Source organism: Chiloscyllium plagiosum, unplaced genomic scaffold (assembly GCF_037043375.1).
Source record: "Chiloscyllium plagiosum isolate Xiang-an unplaced genomic scaffold, Cpla_swu_hap1 HiC_scaffold_3, whole genome shotgun sequence".
Classification (NCBI taxonomy): domain Eukaryota; kingdom Metazoa; phylum Chordata; class Chondrichthyes; order Orectolobiformes; family Hemiscylliidae; genus Chiloscyllium; species Chiloscyllium plagiosum.
The window spans coordinates 95,987,285-96,004,117 of NW_028270141.1; the positions used below are offsets into that span (position 1 = coordinate 95,987,285).

The window sequence follows — 16,833 nt, forward strand, 5'->3', positions numbered from 1 at the left end:
GTTTAACCATGATTGGTTTGTCCCCTTCCTAGGATATTCCCTCTTCTCTGGGGGATATCTTTGCTGTGAATCATATGAACTATTTTCTTGAATTGCCATTGCTCATCAACCAACTTTTCTGCTAAACTCCTTCTTCTGCAATCCACTCCAGCCAATTCTGCCCTATTCCTGTTTAGTAGCATGTCTTTAACTTTAGCACAGTTGGTTCTGACCGAGGTTTCTCACTCTGAAACTGTGAATACTTGATTCTATTATTTTGTAAAACCGAAAGAACTGTAGATGTTGGAATTCTGCAGAAAAACAAATGCTGGAAAATCTCCAAGTCTCGTAGCATCTGTGGAGAGAAATCAGTTAACGTTAAAGTTGACTTGGTTTCTGAGAAAGGCTCACTGGACCTGGAATGTTGATTCTGATTTCTCATTCCCAGTCCTGCTGAGTTTTTCCAGCAATTCTTGTTTTTTTTTCTATTATTTTATAGTCACTCTTAGGGTATCCTTTTACTCTGATTTAATTTATTAAATGTGCCTCATTGCACGTTAACAGGTCCAGTATAGCCTGTTCCCTGTTTAAATCCAGTTTTAGGAAACTGTCTTAAATATAAACTCTTCCTTGTGGCTGCCTCTGCCAAGTTGAATTTTCCTAATTGACATGAAGGTTAATTTCACCCACAACTAATGTACTGTCATAGAGTTGTACAGCATGGAAATAGACCCTTTGGTCTAACTTGTCCATGCCACCTAGATATTTTACACTAATCTAGTCCCGTTTGCCAGCATTTGGCCCATATCCCAGTAAACGCTTCCCATTCATTTGGATGGCTGTTGTAATTGTACCAGCCTCCTCTCCCACCTCTGTTAGCTCATTCCATACATACCATCCTCTGTGTGAAAAGTTGTCATTTAGGCCCCTTTTAAATATTTCCCCTGTCACCTTAAACCTATGTCATCTAGTTTTGGACACCCCTACCCTGGGGAAAAGACCTTTTGCTCGTCAACCTATCCACTCTCCTCATGATCTTGTAAAACTCCTGTTATCCTCTAGTTCCTTTACATGCTGTCATTATCTTATGTATTCTCTGTTCTGTAGTTAGGCTACTAATAGAGTACCTATGAATTGCTCCCACAACTGTTGTTGTCCTCTTGTTATTTTTTACTTTCACTCATTGGATCCATCATTTCTTACTATCATACCTATTTCATCTTGTATGAACAAAACTACCTTATCACCATTTCATCTTGTATGAACAAAACTACCTTATCACCATTTCCATCTGCTTGTCCTTTCAAAATGTTATAAATCCCTGAACATTCAGTTCACAGCTTTGATCTCTCAGTAAGTATGTATTTATTACATTTCTAAGATCATACCCATTGACTTTTAGTTTTGCTATAAATTTATTTTTTATGTATCTGATTACTGCATCTTTTTATATAAAGAGCTATCAGTTTTGCTTTTTATCATATTTCTCCCTTTGACCCAATTTGCTGCTGCTTAAAATTTTATAGACCATGTCCTTTCCTGTCCCACTTTGGGTACCATTAACTAAATGGCTGTGTTGCAATGCAGTCGTGTCCTTTTGCTTTGTAAGCCTACATGTCTCCTCTCCATAACCTTTCCAATTCCTTCATTGAGGAAGTGGGAAGCCTCTCCTCGGCCCACTCCGATATTTGCAGTCATCTGGCTTCTAGATGGCAACAACGGTGTATAGATTTCCTAATCTGGATAACTGAGTCAGATAATCAAAGTTTGTGAATTTTGGCTGCCCAGTTGTTGTCATCTTCAATGTTTGTAAGAAACGTGTAATTTTCCTCCCCTTTTCTTTTTCACCACCTTTTTGTTCTGGAACCTTTTGAATCAGGATTTTCAATGATGAAAGTGGAAAATTAAATTGAAGAGCCCATCAATATTTGTGGGCTGCACGGTGGCACAGTGGTTAGCACTGCTGCCTCACAGCGCCTGAGACCCGGGTTCAATTCCCGCCTCAGGCGACTGACTGTGTGGAGTTTGCACATTCTCCCCGTGTCTGCGTGGGTTTCCTCCGGGTGCTCCGGTTTCCTCCCACAGTCCAAAGATGTGCAGGGTCAGGTGAATTGGCCATGCTAAATTGCCCGTAGTGTTAGGTAAGGGGTAAATGTAGGGGTATGGGTGGGTTTCGCTTCGGCGGGTCGGTGTGGACTCGTTGGGCCGAAGGGCCTGTTTCCACACTGTAATGTAATGTAATCTAATCTAATCTAATCTAATATTTGTTTGCAGTGGTTGAAAGCTTGTTCCAACTTTACAAAATTTTTGTTTTTACTTTACAGCTGCTCTCCATATATACAAGTGCACGTATTTGTCTTGGGGGTGGCACGGTGGCTCAGTGACTAGCACTGCTGCCTCACAGCACCGGGGTACCAGGTTCAATTCCAGCCTTGGGTGACTGTCTGTGTGGAGTTTGCATATTCTCCCCATGTCTGTGTGGGTTTCCGCCGGGTGCTCCGGTTTCCTCCCCCAGTCCAAAGATGTGCACGTTAGGTGAATTGGCCATGTTAAATTGTCCATAGTGTTAGGTGCATTAGTCAGAGAGAAATGGGTCTCTGTGGGTTGCTTTTCAGAGGATCAGTGTGGACTGGTTGGGCCAAAGGGCCTGTTTCCACACTGCAGGGAATCTAATCTACAAGCAGTAACTATAAGGGCCTTTGCTTTCCATAGGCAGCCATCACCGAGGCACCAGACAGTTTCATGCTATGTAACTACTATTCCATCCACCCTCGCCCCGAGTTCCTGCCAATGCTTGAAGCTCCATACTAAATGTGCAGTTATGAGTCTAATATAGTACATTCTTCTATAACATGACAAGTCGCGTTCCTCTGTAGCCTCATGCTATAGAAAATTACAGTATGGAAAACCTCTGTAGAAAATTGCGCTGTAGAACATCACTAATAGAAAATCGCTATACCTATTCAGTAGAACATTTGCATTATCCAAACAGCATACCCAATTTGTTGATTGCGTTATAACCAAATCGTGTTGACAAAACGTGCGTTATACCAGAACGACCTGTATTGGCGTTGAGCACCAGTATGTTGTAATAAAATGGATCATTGGCTTCTACCTCAATTAATTATACCTTTGATACTAAACCTTAGATACGGTTACAAATTTTCTACATCAGGTATTTCCATGACACAAGATACTCAAATTGTGGCAGTTAACAACATTGTTAAAAAGTGGGTTGAGACTGTGCAAATGGGATTTAACCCAGACAAGCAAGATGAGATTTTCAGTCAGTCTGGTTTGGATTTAAGCCCACATGCCAGAGGCTCAAGGATTTTGGTAGCCAGCTAAGTCTTTTGTCCTTAAATTTGGGCCAAGAATGTGTTGAAGGCTTTTTTTTTGTAAACTGCTTTTCACTGACATGAGTCGAAAGGATTTGACACTCCTTATGACCTGGTTTTGTATAGACTTGTGCCAAAATAAAGATGTTCATACCTTATGTGATACAATATTCAGGGTATGTAGGAATGGTGCTGGGTACCTAACATTGCGTGTTTATTTGCTGAAGAACCTGAATATTTAGGCCGAATTTGAATTTTCTTGTTGAATATGAATGAAATATACCTTAAAAGCTTGCCCCACTCCAAATTTATAAGAGTTGGCGGTCGATGTGTTGTTTTTGGCTTGAGAATTCTTATTGCTGGAAGACAATGTGAAAAGTTATTTTCCAGTATTCATTTATAACAGTCAGAAAAATGGAACTAAAATATTATGTTTCTGAATTTAAGACCTTTTGATATCTTGGTCCATTAATTTCCCTTCTCGCTATATGCTTCTGTCTCCAAACCCGTTCCTTTTATTCTCTGGGCCACCAGGGTTGCTGATTTCTCCATCCAAAAGCAACCTGAAGAAACCTTGCTGTGTAGGCGTTGGCTGCTCCATATGCCTCTAAAACAAAAATGACTACACTTCAATCACAATTTGTTTGCTGTAAAGTCTTTTGACAGCTCCATAGGATATGAAAGGCACTGTACATGTGTGCATTTCTTCTAACGAACTTAATCCAACTTGATACACAGAGACGACACGTAGACCAGAAGTGATGACCAAAATTGCAACCACCAGAACATCTTAAAAGCACTTAATTGTAAATGTCAGTTTAGCTTAGTTGGCAGCACTCTGGATTCTGAGTCATTTAAGTTGTGTGTGGAAGTTCAGCTCCGGGACTCGAGCACATTTAATGTTGGCTGACACGTATACAGTACAAAGGGAGCATGACACTTTTGCACATGTCATATTTTATCGTGGGACAAGGAAGTGAGTCTGTTTAAGTGAGTAGATTTCTTCTGGAGGACTGGCTAACATGCCTCAACATTCCTCATATATCGTGACTAATCAGACATTTCTTTGCTGTTTGGGACATTTTGGTATGTGCAAATTGAATGTTGTTTTGCTGACACAAATAAAATAAAATGGTTTCAAATATATGTGGCTGATTATGAAGCACTTTAATACACCCTTGTGTATGCCAATGTAAGCTCCTTTACTTGTATTTTTTTATTCATCCTTTTCTTTAAGGGTAGGGGCTGGTAAAATGAGCAGGTCATTCACATATGGGCGCATGTGACTGCAGGGTGAGCTTGAGTTAGATATATATCTAAAACAATTATGCATTATTTTGTCTGGCCTAATTATTTAATTTAAATCTCAATTCCTGCTCAGTCCACCCTCACCCACCCACTCAATTACAACTGCTACCACTACCACCACCACCATGACCACCAGTTCCATCTGGAGATTGGTAAACCTCAGTTTGACAGATGAGCATCTGAAGGTACAAGCACCGAAGGGAGAAGGAGATGCATAGGGATTAGGATTAACTTTGGTTACCCTTTTAAGCGCTGGACCAAGATGAAAATGTAGAAAGACAACCATTCTAAAGGGTGTGTAAACGCAAGGTATATCAATGAGGCATACCTTAAGGTGGGAACTGTTGAAGTGCAGACCTCTAAGATTTGAGGAAGCTAAAATTGGTGAAAGGTGGTGGATGGGAAGCCAGTTATGAGACAATTAGAGTAATAAAATCCAGAGGTAACAAAAGTATGGGAGCAAGATCTAGCAGCAGATGGGCTGTTATAGCTATGTAGTTAGGTGATATTGTGAATTGGAAATAGGCATTATTGTGTTAAAGAGCATAAGGAGAAGAGGTCAAAGTGGATCAGCAGGCTGAGGTTCTGACCAGTCTGATCCTACCTGAATCAGTGGAAAGGATAAGGATGATGCCAGGGTTGAAGTTACAGTTTGTGATCAAGACTAAAGATTATAGAATTGATCTTTCCAATACTTCACTGAAGGCCATTATTGCTACCCAAGACTGAGTATCAGTTAATTAGTCTGATGAATAGAAGTGTAGAAATCCGGTCAGCAGCATGGCAATGGTGGGTCTCTTATGCTGCGAGTCCTCATATTAAACATTTTGTAACTGTCTCCAATCTTCACAATCATGTCAATAGTCCATTATAATCTCAATTCGTCAAATTCACATTCCTTTAAAGGTTGTGAGCATCTGATAGTTTTTTGCAGCTGTGTTTTTTATTTGTTGAACTCTTAGGTTCTAAGATGGGAACAGGAACATAGGAATCTGTATGTGAGCTCAGCGACAGCAAAGGTGAGATAAGTCAGTGGGATCATTTGCATGTAAGAGTGAAAGAGGGATCCAATAGAGCATGTGAGCAGGAGAAGGTGATACACACAGGACACCTCTTGCTGCCTCTACCTCTACAAGGTACAACCAGGGAAAGCAGTCAATGACCCAAAACTGGGTGAGAGCCGCCTACCTTCAGATGTCACTGAGAACATATCAGAGATGTTGGAAGCACTCCTGGGATGTAATAACTGAAATCGTAGAATCAGAGAGCTGTACAGCATGGAAACAGATCCTTCAATCCAATTCATCCATGCCGACCAGATATCCTAAATTAATCTAATCCCACTCTTCTTATGTGACTGTATGGCAAGGTGTGGGAATCCCATGCCAGTTGACCCTCAGTGACCATGGCAGTCAACATTTTCAATGCCAACACATAACATATCACAGATTGTTGGACACAGGCCCGTAAAGGAGGTAACCAGTGTCCTCTTTGTCCTGTGAAGAAATTAATCAACTCTCCATTAATTAGGACAGCTATATTCCAAAGGCTTGAGCTCTGTGCCTTTGCTTGTTTCCATGGAGTGCAACCCTGAAGGAAAAACCAGTAGAATGTGCAAACGACACACCCTGGTCCAACTTCATAAACCTCCAAAGTAGAGTTTCTGTGCAATTGTACATTAATTTTTATGTATTCCTGGATTAATTCTGGTCTCCTTCCTATTGGAAAGATGTTGTGAAACTTGAAAGGGTTCAGAAAAGATTTACAAGGATGTTGCCAGGGTTGAAAGATTTGAGCTATGGGAGAGACTGAACAGGCTGGGGCTGTTTTCCCTGGAGCGTCGGAGGCTGAGGGGTGACCTTTATAGAGGTTTACAAAATTGAGGGACAAAGTCTTTTCCCTGGGGTCAGGGAGTCCAGAACTAGAGGGCATAGGTTTAGGGTGAGAGGGGAAAGATATAAAAGAGACCTAAGGGGCAACTTTTTCATGCAGAGGGTGGTACCTGTATGGAAGGAGCTGCCAGAGGAAGTGGTGGAGGCTAGTACAATTGGATGGGTACATGAATAGGAAGGATTTGGAGGGATATGGGCCGGATACTGGCAGGTGGGACTATATTGGGTTGGCATATTTGTTTGGCATGGACGGGTTGGACCGAAGGGTCTGTTTCTATGCTGTACATCTCTATGACTCGAAGTAGAATTTGTGAATCAAGGCCTTTGAGTGTGTAACTTGTCTGTGATCATCAAGAATTTTGATGTCCGAGTTCGTTGCCCTGGGAACGCTCATAATTTATGCAGTTTGTATTTTTCTCGCCTCCTAGAGCTATTTGAAGCCCCAGCCTATATTGATGGTAGGATCCCGCATGACTGCTCGTGAGTCCTGTGCATACCATCAGCTTTTTAAATGTTTTACTAGAATTGTGAGAGCCGCCTCAAAAGTAAGTTCCACCTCAGTTCCACTGGTGGAAACTGCACTTCATAAAATACTAACTAACTGTGGGGCTGTCCTTTTCTGCTGTGAGAACAAGGGTTTTCTTAGCTGCATCGTGATTGGGGAGACATTGAAACATGGGATTTTAACAAAATGTAGCCATTTACAAAGACAATAAATACGATTAGCAAGTTGGTAATGTATTGAGCAATTCATTGTGTTCTGTTGCTTCTGTAAATTTTACATTGTGGATTCTAATTCATTAGCAAACTTCACTTTATGGCTGGTTTTGAACTGCTTGTGTAGCTGTAAATTTCAGACAATTGATACGTTAGCATAGATTATTAGCAATAGACTTTTTAAAAAATGGAAGATGCAGGCTTTTGAAAATAACCGTTTGTATACTTAACAAAAGTATAAACATTAGTGGGTTCACTGTAATTAGCATTATTTTCTGTGCTGAAAAGTGCAGGCAGAAAGCTGGGCCGGATTGAGTAAGTGCGGCTCTGACTAAAATGTGGTGTACTGCAAACTTTCCAGTGTATAATGGTGAAAATAAATTAACATGGAATGAGAAAGAGACACATTGAATTCCATATCAAAATTCATTGCACTTGAGCAAAGGATACAGAATTCTTTTTTTCCAACTAGTTACATAGAAAGTTCATAGAATCATGAATTTAGCAGCATAGGATGAGACTGTGTGTATTATTAAACCTTTTTGTTAGTGTTGGCTGTTCAGCTGAACCTCCAATCCAATTTGTAAACCATCACTTAACAGTATTTTATATTCCTTTTTAAATACACATCCACTTATTTTCAGTTTTGTAGGCTTTAATTGAATTACTTTGCCCTAATCTTAACATGACTGTACTAGCTTTGCTGAAATCTGGTGTCTGGAATTAAATGTTAAGTTGCAATTTGTGAAGGTTGATTAAATGTTAAACTGCATCTCAGAAGATTAAGTTGAAAACCTTGCTGTGACCCTATTAGAGATAGTGTGTCTATATTGTGGTGCAGTATTGGACATCCTAATTTTGAAATGATATTGCAGCATTAGTAAGAGCTCAGAGGAAGACCAAAACCTCCGATTTCTCCAAAATGTTTGGTCTGAGAGTCGAGAGACTCTTGAAGCTGCATTTGTTTTCATTGGAGAAGAGAATATTGAGAGAAGGGATGACTTATTGAAATACTCATAAAATAAATAATGTAAGTATAAGCAAGCTATTTAGCTTGGAGTATGTTTACAGGACCAGAGGAAACAATACCAGAAAAGCAAGATGAGTGGTTTCTTTCCTATTAAGCTGTTAATAAAGTGTGTTTATTAATCCTTTATTTCGGATTGACTAATTTTTTTTTTGGAAAAGCAAGATATTCATTGGTCATGGCCAATTCCTACAAGATGAATTCTTGGACTTTCAGCCTTTGGGAAATACAGTGCTTCCGCAAATGAAATCTGAACATTGCAATGTATTGGCTTAATTTTCAATCTTTTGTATCATTTGCAATATTGTTAAAAGTGGTCTGAATCCTGGACTTGTGTTGATGATTTATCACCAGTTCGAAAAAGAGAACCTGTGCAAAAAGCTGAAAGGTTTCCTATTCTATCCTCTGGTGTAGTACATATGTTTGGAAGAAAGAGAAGCATAAATATCAGTTATGAGAAGGAGTAGCCCCTCAAACCTGCTGTGCTGCTTGATCAGTCATGGCTGATCTGATTGTAACTTCTGCTTTTCTGTCTTATCCCATAGTCTTTGACTTAGTTATTCATGAATCAATCTAACTCAGCTTTGAATATGCTCATTGACCCTGCCTACACTGTTTTCTGGAGAAGAGAGTTACTTTGAATGTGCAACAACCCAATGAGAAAAAGAAACATCTACTTTTGCCTTCATAGGATACACTTTTTAGACTGTATCTCCTAGTCCCAAAAGGGAAAACATTCTATCACTGCCCATGTTAAAGCTTATTTCGTACTCTCCTGTAAGCTATCTGGCTCTTAGCAGAATATATTTGTTTGTTCCTTAGGTATGGCCAGAACTGTCTTATTCAGTTTGAAGATTTTGCCAACACCAATGCATTTCGTCTTTTGAACAAGTACCGCAATAAATACTGTACCTTCAACGATGATATCCAGGGTATGTGCATTTGTTTTCAATTTGACTTGCTAATTCCATATAGCCAATGACATTTCTAAAGGATAATCAGTGGGTACTATTAAATCCCATCGGGTACCAACTTTTCAGGCTAGTTTTTACAATGCATGTCAGAGAGTTGTCACATGCTCCTGTTCAGTGTTTGTTTGTTTGAACTTGCTCTGAGTCAGCATTTGAATTACTGAAGTTTCAAGATTTCTACCAATTATGTTAGTTTAAAATACATGATTTAAACTGCGGTTGATTTAATTTATAATGTTTTAAGTTGAATAATAAAATTTGATTTCTGAAGACGAGAACAGTTAGTTAGTAAAGAAACCTTAGTTTGGAAAGTCGGCACATCTTCAACCTGATTCCTGTATAACTGTACTGATTTCATCAGTTTGAAATGGCGAATTAAGCAGACTTAGTTTACAGCTGCATGAATTTTTAAAAGATTTTTAGATCAATAAGATCTTCTGTACAGAATGTATGTCACTCATTTCAATTTGCATGTTTGCCTACTTGGATTCTGTTTTCCACATCATTGTGCTGAGCAGTTTTTTTTTAAAAAAGTCCAAATGATGTACATTTAGCTTTAATGTTTGACTACTTTCAGTTATGGAGCAAATCATAAAGTCAGAAGTCCCCAAGAATGTGCTTCATTAACACTTTACAGTAAAGTGCAGTTTTTCAATGATCCATAGCTGTGTCAATGCTGATTTAAACTAATTCAGCAGGGGGATGGAAACTGAAATTGTAGTTAGAGTATACAGGAGGATGAGTGTAGTGAAGTCAGAACTAAGATTTCAAGATCGCAAGAAGGCACTGGCAAGCAAGAAGTTGGTTTGAAATGTCTACTTCAACACCAGGAGCATCTGGAATAAAGTGGGTGAACTTGCATCATGGGTTGGTACCTGGGATTTCGATGTTGTGGCCATTTCAGAGACATGGGTAGAATAGAGATAGGAATGGTTATTGCAGGTTCCAGGATTTAGATGTTTCAGTAAGAACAGAGAATATGGCTTTTTTAAAAAAAGGGATGGTGTGGCACTGTTAGTCAAGGACAGTATTACGATTGCAGAAAAGACGTTTGAGGAGTTCTCTACTGTGGTAGCATGGGCTGAGATTAGAAACCGGAAAGGAGAGGTTATCCTGTTGGGAATTTTTGACAGGTCTCCAAATAGTTCCAGAGATGTAGAGGCTAGGATAGCAAAGATGATTCTCAATAGGAGCAAGAGTGACAGAGTAGTTTGTTATGGGGTCTTTAACTTTCCAAATATTGACTGGGAATACTATAGTTCAAGTACTTTAGATGGGTCAGTTTTTGTCCAATGTGTTCAGGAGGGTTTTCTGACTCAGTATATAGACAGGCCAACAAGGGGTGAGGCCACATTACATTTGGTACTGGATAATGAATGGGGCCAGGTGTTAGATTTGGAGGTAGGTGAACACTTTGGTGATAGTGACCACAATTCGGTTATGTTTACTTTAGTGATGGAAAGAGATAGGTATATACCACAGGACAAGAGTTATAGCTGGGGGAAAGGCAATTATGATGTGATTAGGCAAGATTTAGGATGCATAGGATGAGGAAGGAAACTGCAGAGGATGGGTACAATTGTAATGGGGAACTTATTCAAGAACCAGTTAGGATGAGATGTGATGGCTCAGTTAGGGCGCTTGAGAGTTTCAGGTTATCTAGGAAGGGCCTAAAGAGAGGGAGCTATGAAGAGCCAGGAGGGGACATGAGAAGTTATTGATGGATAAGACCATAAGACATAGGAGCGGCAGTAAGGCCATTCGGCCCATCGAGTCCACTCCGCCATTCAATCATGGCTGATGAGCATTTCAACTCCACTTATCCGCATTCTCCCCGTAGCCCTTAATTCCTTGTGACATCAAGGATAGGATCAAGGAAAACCCTAAATCTTTCTATAGCTATGTCAGGAATAAAAGAATGACTAGAGTAAGATCAGGAGGTAAAAATCCACCATAGAACACACCAGATGGCCGCCTTCTTTAGAGACCGCAATTTCCCTTCCCACGTGGTTAAAGATGCCTCCAACGCATCTCGTCCACATCCCGCACCTCCGCCCTCAGACCCCACCCCTCCAACCGTAACAAGGACAGAACGCCCCTGGTGCTCACCTTCCACCCTACAAACCTGCGCATAAACCAAATCATCCGCCGACATTTCCGCCACCTCCAAAAAGACCCCACCACCAGGGATATATTTCCCTCCCCACCCCTTTCCGCCTTCCGCAAAGACCGTTCCCTCTGTGACTACATGGTCAGGTCCACTGCACCCTACAACCCACCCTCCCATCCTGGCACTTTCCCCTGCCACCGCAGGAACTGTAAAACCTGTGCCCACACCATCTCCCTCACCTCTATCCAAGGCCTAAAGGAGCCTTCCACATCCATCAAAGTTTTACCTGCACATCCACTAATATCATTTATTGTATCTGTTGCTCCCGATGCGGTCTCCTCTACATTGGGGAGACTGGATGCCTCCTAGCAGAGCGCTTTAGGGAACATCTCCAAGACACCTGCACCAATCAACCAAACCGCCCCGTGGCCCAACATTTCAACTCCCCCTCCCACTCTGCTGAGGACATGGAGGTTCTGGGCCTCCTTCACCGCTGCTCCCTCACCACCAGACGCCTGGAGGAAGAATGCCTCATCTTCCGCCTCGGAACACTTCAACAGCTTCCTCATTTCCCCTTCCCCCACCCCATCCTAGTTTCAAACTTCCAGCTCAGCACTGTCCCCATGACTTGTCCGGACTTGTCCTACCTGCCTAGCTCCTTTTCCACCTATCCATTCCACCCTCTCCTCCCTGACCTATCACCTTCATCTCCTCCCCCACTCACCTATTGTTTTCTATGCTACTTTCTCCACACCCCCACCCTCCTCTAGCTTATCTCTCCATGCTTCAGGCTCTCTGCCTTTATTCCTGATGAAGGGCTTTTGCCCGAAACGTCGATTTTGCTGCTCGTCGGATGCTGCCTGAATTGCTGTGCTCTTCCAGCACCACTGATCCAGAGTAAGATCAGGGCCAATCGAGCATAGTAGTGGGAAGTTATGTGTGGAGTCAGAGGAGATGGGGAAGTGCTAAATGAATACTTTTTGTCAGTATTCACACTTTTTAAAAAAAAAAAGACAATATAGTTGAGGAGAATACTGCGATACAGGCTATTAAACTGGATGGGATTGAAGTGCATAAGGAGGAGTTGTTAGTAATTCTGGAAAGTGTAAAGATAAGTCCCTTGGGCCGGATGGGATAGAACATAGAAGAATACAGCACAGTACAGGCCTTTTGGCCCTCGATGTTGCGCCGATCCAAGCCCACCTAACCTACACTAGCCCACTATCCTCCATATGCCTATCCAATGCCCGCTTAAATGCCTATAAAGAGGGAGAGTCCACCACTGCTACTGGCAGGGCATTCCATGAACTCACGACTCGCTGAGTAAAGAACCTACCCCTAACATCTGTCCTATACCTACCACCCCTTAATTTAAAGCTATGCCCCCTCGTAATAGCTGACGCCATACGTGGAAAAAGGTTCTCACGGTCAACCCTGTCTAAACCCCTAATCATCTTGTACACCTCTATCAAGTCACCCCTAAACCTTATTTTCTCCAATGAAAACAACCCCAAGTGCCTCAGCCTTTCCTCATACGATCTTCCTACCATACCAGGCAACATCCTGGTAAACCTCCTCTGCACCCGTTCCAGTGCCTCCACATCCTTCCTATAGTATGGCAACCAAAACTGCACACAATACTCCAGATGCGGCCGCACCAGAGTCTTATACAACTGCAACATGATCTCAGGACTCCGGAACTCAATTCCTCTACCAATAAAAGCCAGTACCCCATATGCCTTCTTCACCGCACTATTTACCTGGGTAGCAACTTTCAGAGATCTGTGTACATGGACACCAAGATCCCTCTGCTCATCCACACTACCAAGTATCCGACCATTAGCCCAGTACCCCATCTTTTTGTTACTCTTACCAAAGTGAATCACCTCACACTTAGCTACATTGAACTCCATTTGCCACCTTTCTGCCCAGTTCTGCAGCTTATCTATATTATCCTAGGATTCCTGTTACTCCTTCCAAAGTGAATCACCTTCACTTAGCTACATTGAACTCCATTTGCCACCTTTCTGCCCAGTTCTGCAGCTTATCTATATTATCCTAGGATTCCTGTTACTCCTTCCAAAGTGAATCACCTTCACTTAGCTACATTGAACTCCATTTGCCACCTTTCTGCCCAGTTCTGCAGCTTATCTATATTATCCTAGGATTCCTGTTACTCCTTCCAAAGTGAATCACCTCACACTTTGCTGCATTAAACTCCATTTGCCACCTCTCAGCCTAGGATTTATCCTAGGATTCTCTGGGAAGCTAGGGAGGAGATTGCAGAACCTTTAGCTTTGATCTTTTTCGTCATTGTCTACAGGGCTAGTACCAGAAGACTGGATGATAGCAAATGTTGTTCCCTTGTTCAAGAAGGGGAGTAGAGACAACCCTGTAAATTATAGACCACTGAGCCTTACTTCGGTTGAGGGTAAAGTGTTGGAAAGGGTTATCAGAGAAGATTTATAATCCTAGAGAGGAATACGTTGATTAGGGATAGTCAACATAGTATTGTGAAGGGTAGGTTGTGGCTCACAAACCTTTTTGAGTTCTTTGAAAAGGTTACTAAACAGGTGGATGAGGGTAAAGCAGTTGATGAGGTGTATATGGATTTCAGTAAGGCGTTTGATAAGATTCCCCACGGTAGGCTATTGCACAAAATATGGAGGCACGGGATTGAGGGTTATTTAGCAGTTTGGATCAGATATAGATCATTGAAAGAAGGTAGAGGGTGGTAGTTGATGGGAAATATTCATTCTGGAGTTCAGTTACTAGTGGTGTACAGCAAGGATCTGTTTTGATCCACTGTCAATCATATTTATATAACTGGCCTGGATGAGGGCATAGAAGGATGGGTTAGTAAATTTGCGGCTGATGCTAAGGTTGGTAGAGTTGTGGATAGTGACGAAAATGTAGGTTACAGAGAGAACTAGATAAGCTGCAGAGCTGGGCTGAGAGGTGGCAAATGGAGTTTAATGCAGAAAAGTGTGAGGTGATTCACTTTGGAAGGAGTTACAGGAATGCAGAGTACTGGGCTAATGGTAAGATTCTTGGTAATGTAGATGAACAGAGGGATCTCTGTGTCCAAGTACACAGATCCTTGAAAGTTGCCACCAAGTTGATAAGGTTGTTAAGAAGGCAAAAGGAATGTTTGCTTTTATTGGTAGAGGGATTGAGTTTCTGAGCCATGAGGTCATGCTGCAGCTGTACAAAACTCTGATGCGGCCACATTTGGAGTATTGTGCACACTTCTGGCCTGGGAAAGTCTTACGAGGAAAGGCTGAGGCACTTGAGGCTCTTTTTGTTAGAGAGAAGAAGGTTGAGAGGTGACTTAACTGAGATATATAAGATAATCAGAGGGCTAAATAGTTTGGACAGGGAGAGCCTTTTTCCTTGGATGGTGATGGCTAGCATGAGAAGACATAGCTTTAAATTGAGGTGTGATAGATATCTGACAGACACCAGAGGTAGTTTCTTTATTGAGAATAGTAGGGGTATGGAACGTACTGCCTGCAACATTAGTAGACTTGCCAACTTTAAGGGCATTTAAATGGTCATTGTTTAGGCATATGGATGAGAATGGAATATTGTCAGTTAGATGGGCTTCAGATTTGGTTCCACAGGTCGGCACAACATCGAGGGCCGAAGGACCTGTACTGCCCTGTTATGTTCTATGCTGGGATAATCAACAAGAGTTTCTTTGTTTGCTTTGCTTGTTGTGATTAGTATATTACTGGATGTTACAGATATACCACTGTGGCCACATTTGAAGAATTCTAATGGTGATCAAATTGTTTCAATTTCCAAAGAATTGCATTTGTTGTTATGTCAAAAAACAAAGTAAATCGGGCAGTATGTTTATACACATACATCAATTAAAAACAAATGTGTACTTTAAGGTAGGGGAGGAGATCATTTGTTTGTTTGATATTTAATTTCCATAAGGGAGTCCTCGCTAGACACATTTGCACAGTGGACGTTTGCACACTTTTGACTCTGTGGAAGGTGAGGGGAAGGTGTCTGTTGTTTGTTAAACTAAAGCTGACTTTGTTGTTGAGTGCAAATGCTGTTGAGGCTTTTGAAAGGAGAAATAGTGGTATGTGGTAAAGTGAAGAGATTTAAATAAATTTGGATAAAGCTCTTTACTTAAAATCCAGAGTCCCATATAAAGAATGAGTTGTACTCTGTAAAAAGGAAAGAAACACAAAATTAGCTATGTAACTTTAAATTTAGCTACAAGGCTGGTTGCACCTTAAGGCAGCATTTGACCAAGCATGCATCCAGGAGCTTCTGTAAAACTGGAGTTAATGGGAATTGGAGAGAGTTGGTTGGAGTTATACCTAGCACAAAAGATTGGCTGTGGTTGTTGGAGGTCAATGATATTAGTCATCTCTGTGATCCTCAGGGTAAGGTCCCAGGCTGAGCCATCTTCAGCTGCTCCAACAATGACCTTTCCTCCAACGTAAGGTCACAATGTTCAGCCATTTGCGATGACTCAGATTCTTAATCAGCCTCCATTCAAATGCAGTAAGAGCTGGACAGTATCCAAGCTTGGAATGACAAGTAGAAATAACATCATACCATACCCACGGGCAATCACTATCTGAAACAAAAGGGAATCTGTCTTCAATTTTAATTTTATTACAATTGGTGAAGACCCCCTAATCACGTCTTGAGGTTGCCATTGAATAGTAAATGAACTGGACCAGCTATGTAAATACTGTGGCTACAAGAGCAGGTCTGTGGCGAGTGACTTGCCTCCTGTCACCAAAGTGCAAGTTGGGGATGTGATAGAATACTTTCCGCTTGGCTGGATGAGGGTAGTTCCAACATCACTTGAGAAGTTCAATGCCATCTAGCTCAAAACAGTTGACGTGACTGGCACCCAATCCACCACCTTTAACATTCAGTCCCTTCACCACCACTGACAGCAGTATATGCTACCACAAGATACTCACCATCCCGAGCTGGAAATATGTCGCTGTTCCTTCACTGTTGCTGGGTCAAAATTGTGGAATTCCTTCCCTACGGATCTACCCACAACACATGGAATACTGTGATTCAAGAAGGTAGCTCATCACCACCTTCTTGAGGGCATTTTGGGATGAGCAATAAATGCTGCTAGACAGTGATTCCCTGTGAGTGAACATAAAAATAGCTCCGAAATGCTATTGTTTTATGTCAATTTTTTAAAAAAATGCAAGTTTTGTTTACTTATGCAAAATAGAAACATAAAGTTTCCATTAGACAGATAAAACTTAAGGGAAGTTGCTTTTTGTTATTTTGATTCTTTTTTCAGTAATTCTTCGATTCTTTCTCCTGACAGTAATATGGGAGAAAGTGAGGACTGCAGATGCTGGAGGTCAGAGCTGCAAATGTGTTGCTGGAAAAGCGCAGCAGGTAGGCAGCATCCAAGGAACAGGAGAATCGACCTTTCAGGCATGAGCCCTTCTTCAGGAAGATCCTGAAGATCATGAGCCCTAACTGAAGA

At 41.4% G+C, this 16,833-nt stretch overlaps 1 protein-coding gene across 1 annotated transcript in view; it reads left to right on the forward strand.

Moving 5' to 3' along the window:
- me1 (malic enzyme 1, NADP(+)-dependent, cytosolic) overlaps positions 1–16,833 on the forward strand; it is a 440,214-nt gene that overhangs the window by 286,074 nt on the left and 137,307 nt on the right. The window contains exon 7 of the mRNA XM_043685873.2: positions 9,084–9,193. Coding sequence (XP_043541808.1) covers positions 9,084–9,193 — 110 coding nt within the window. The remainder of the gene's footprint in view (positions 1–9,083; positions 9,194–16,833) is intronic.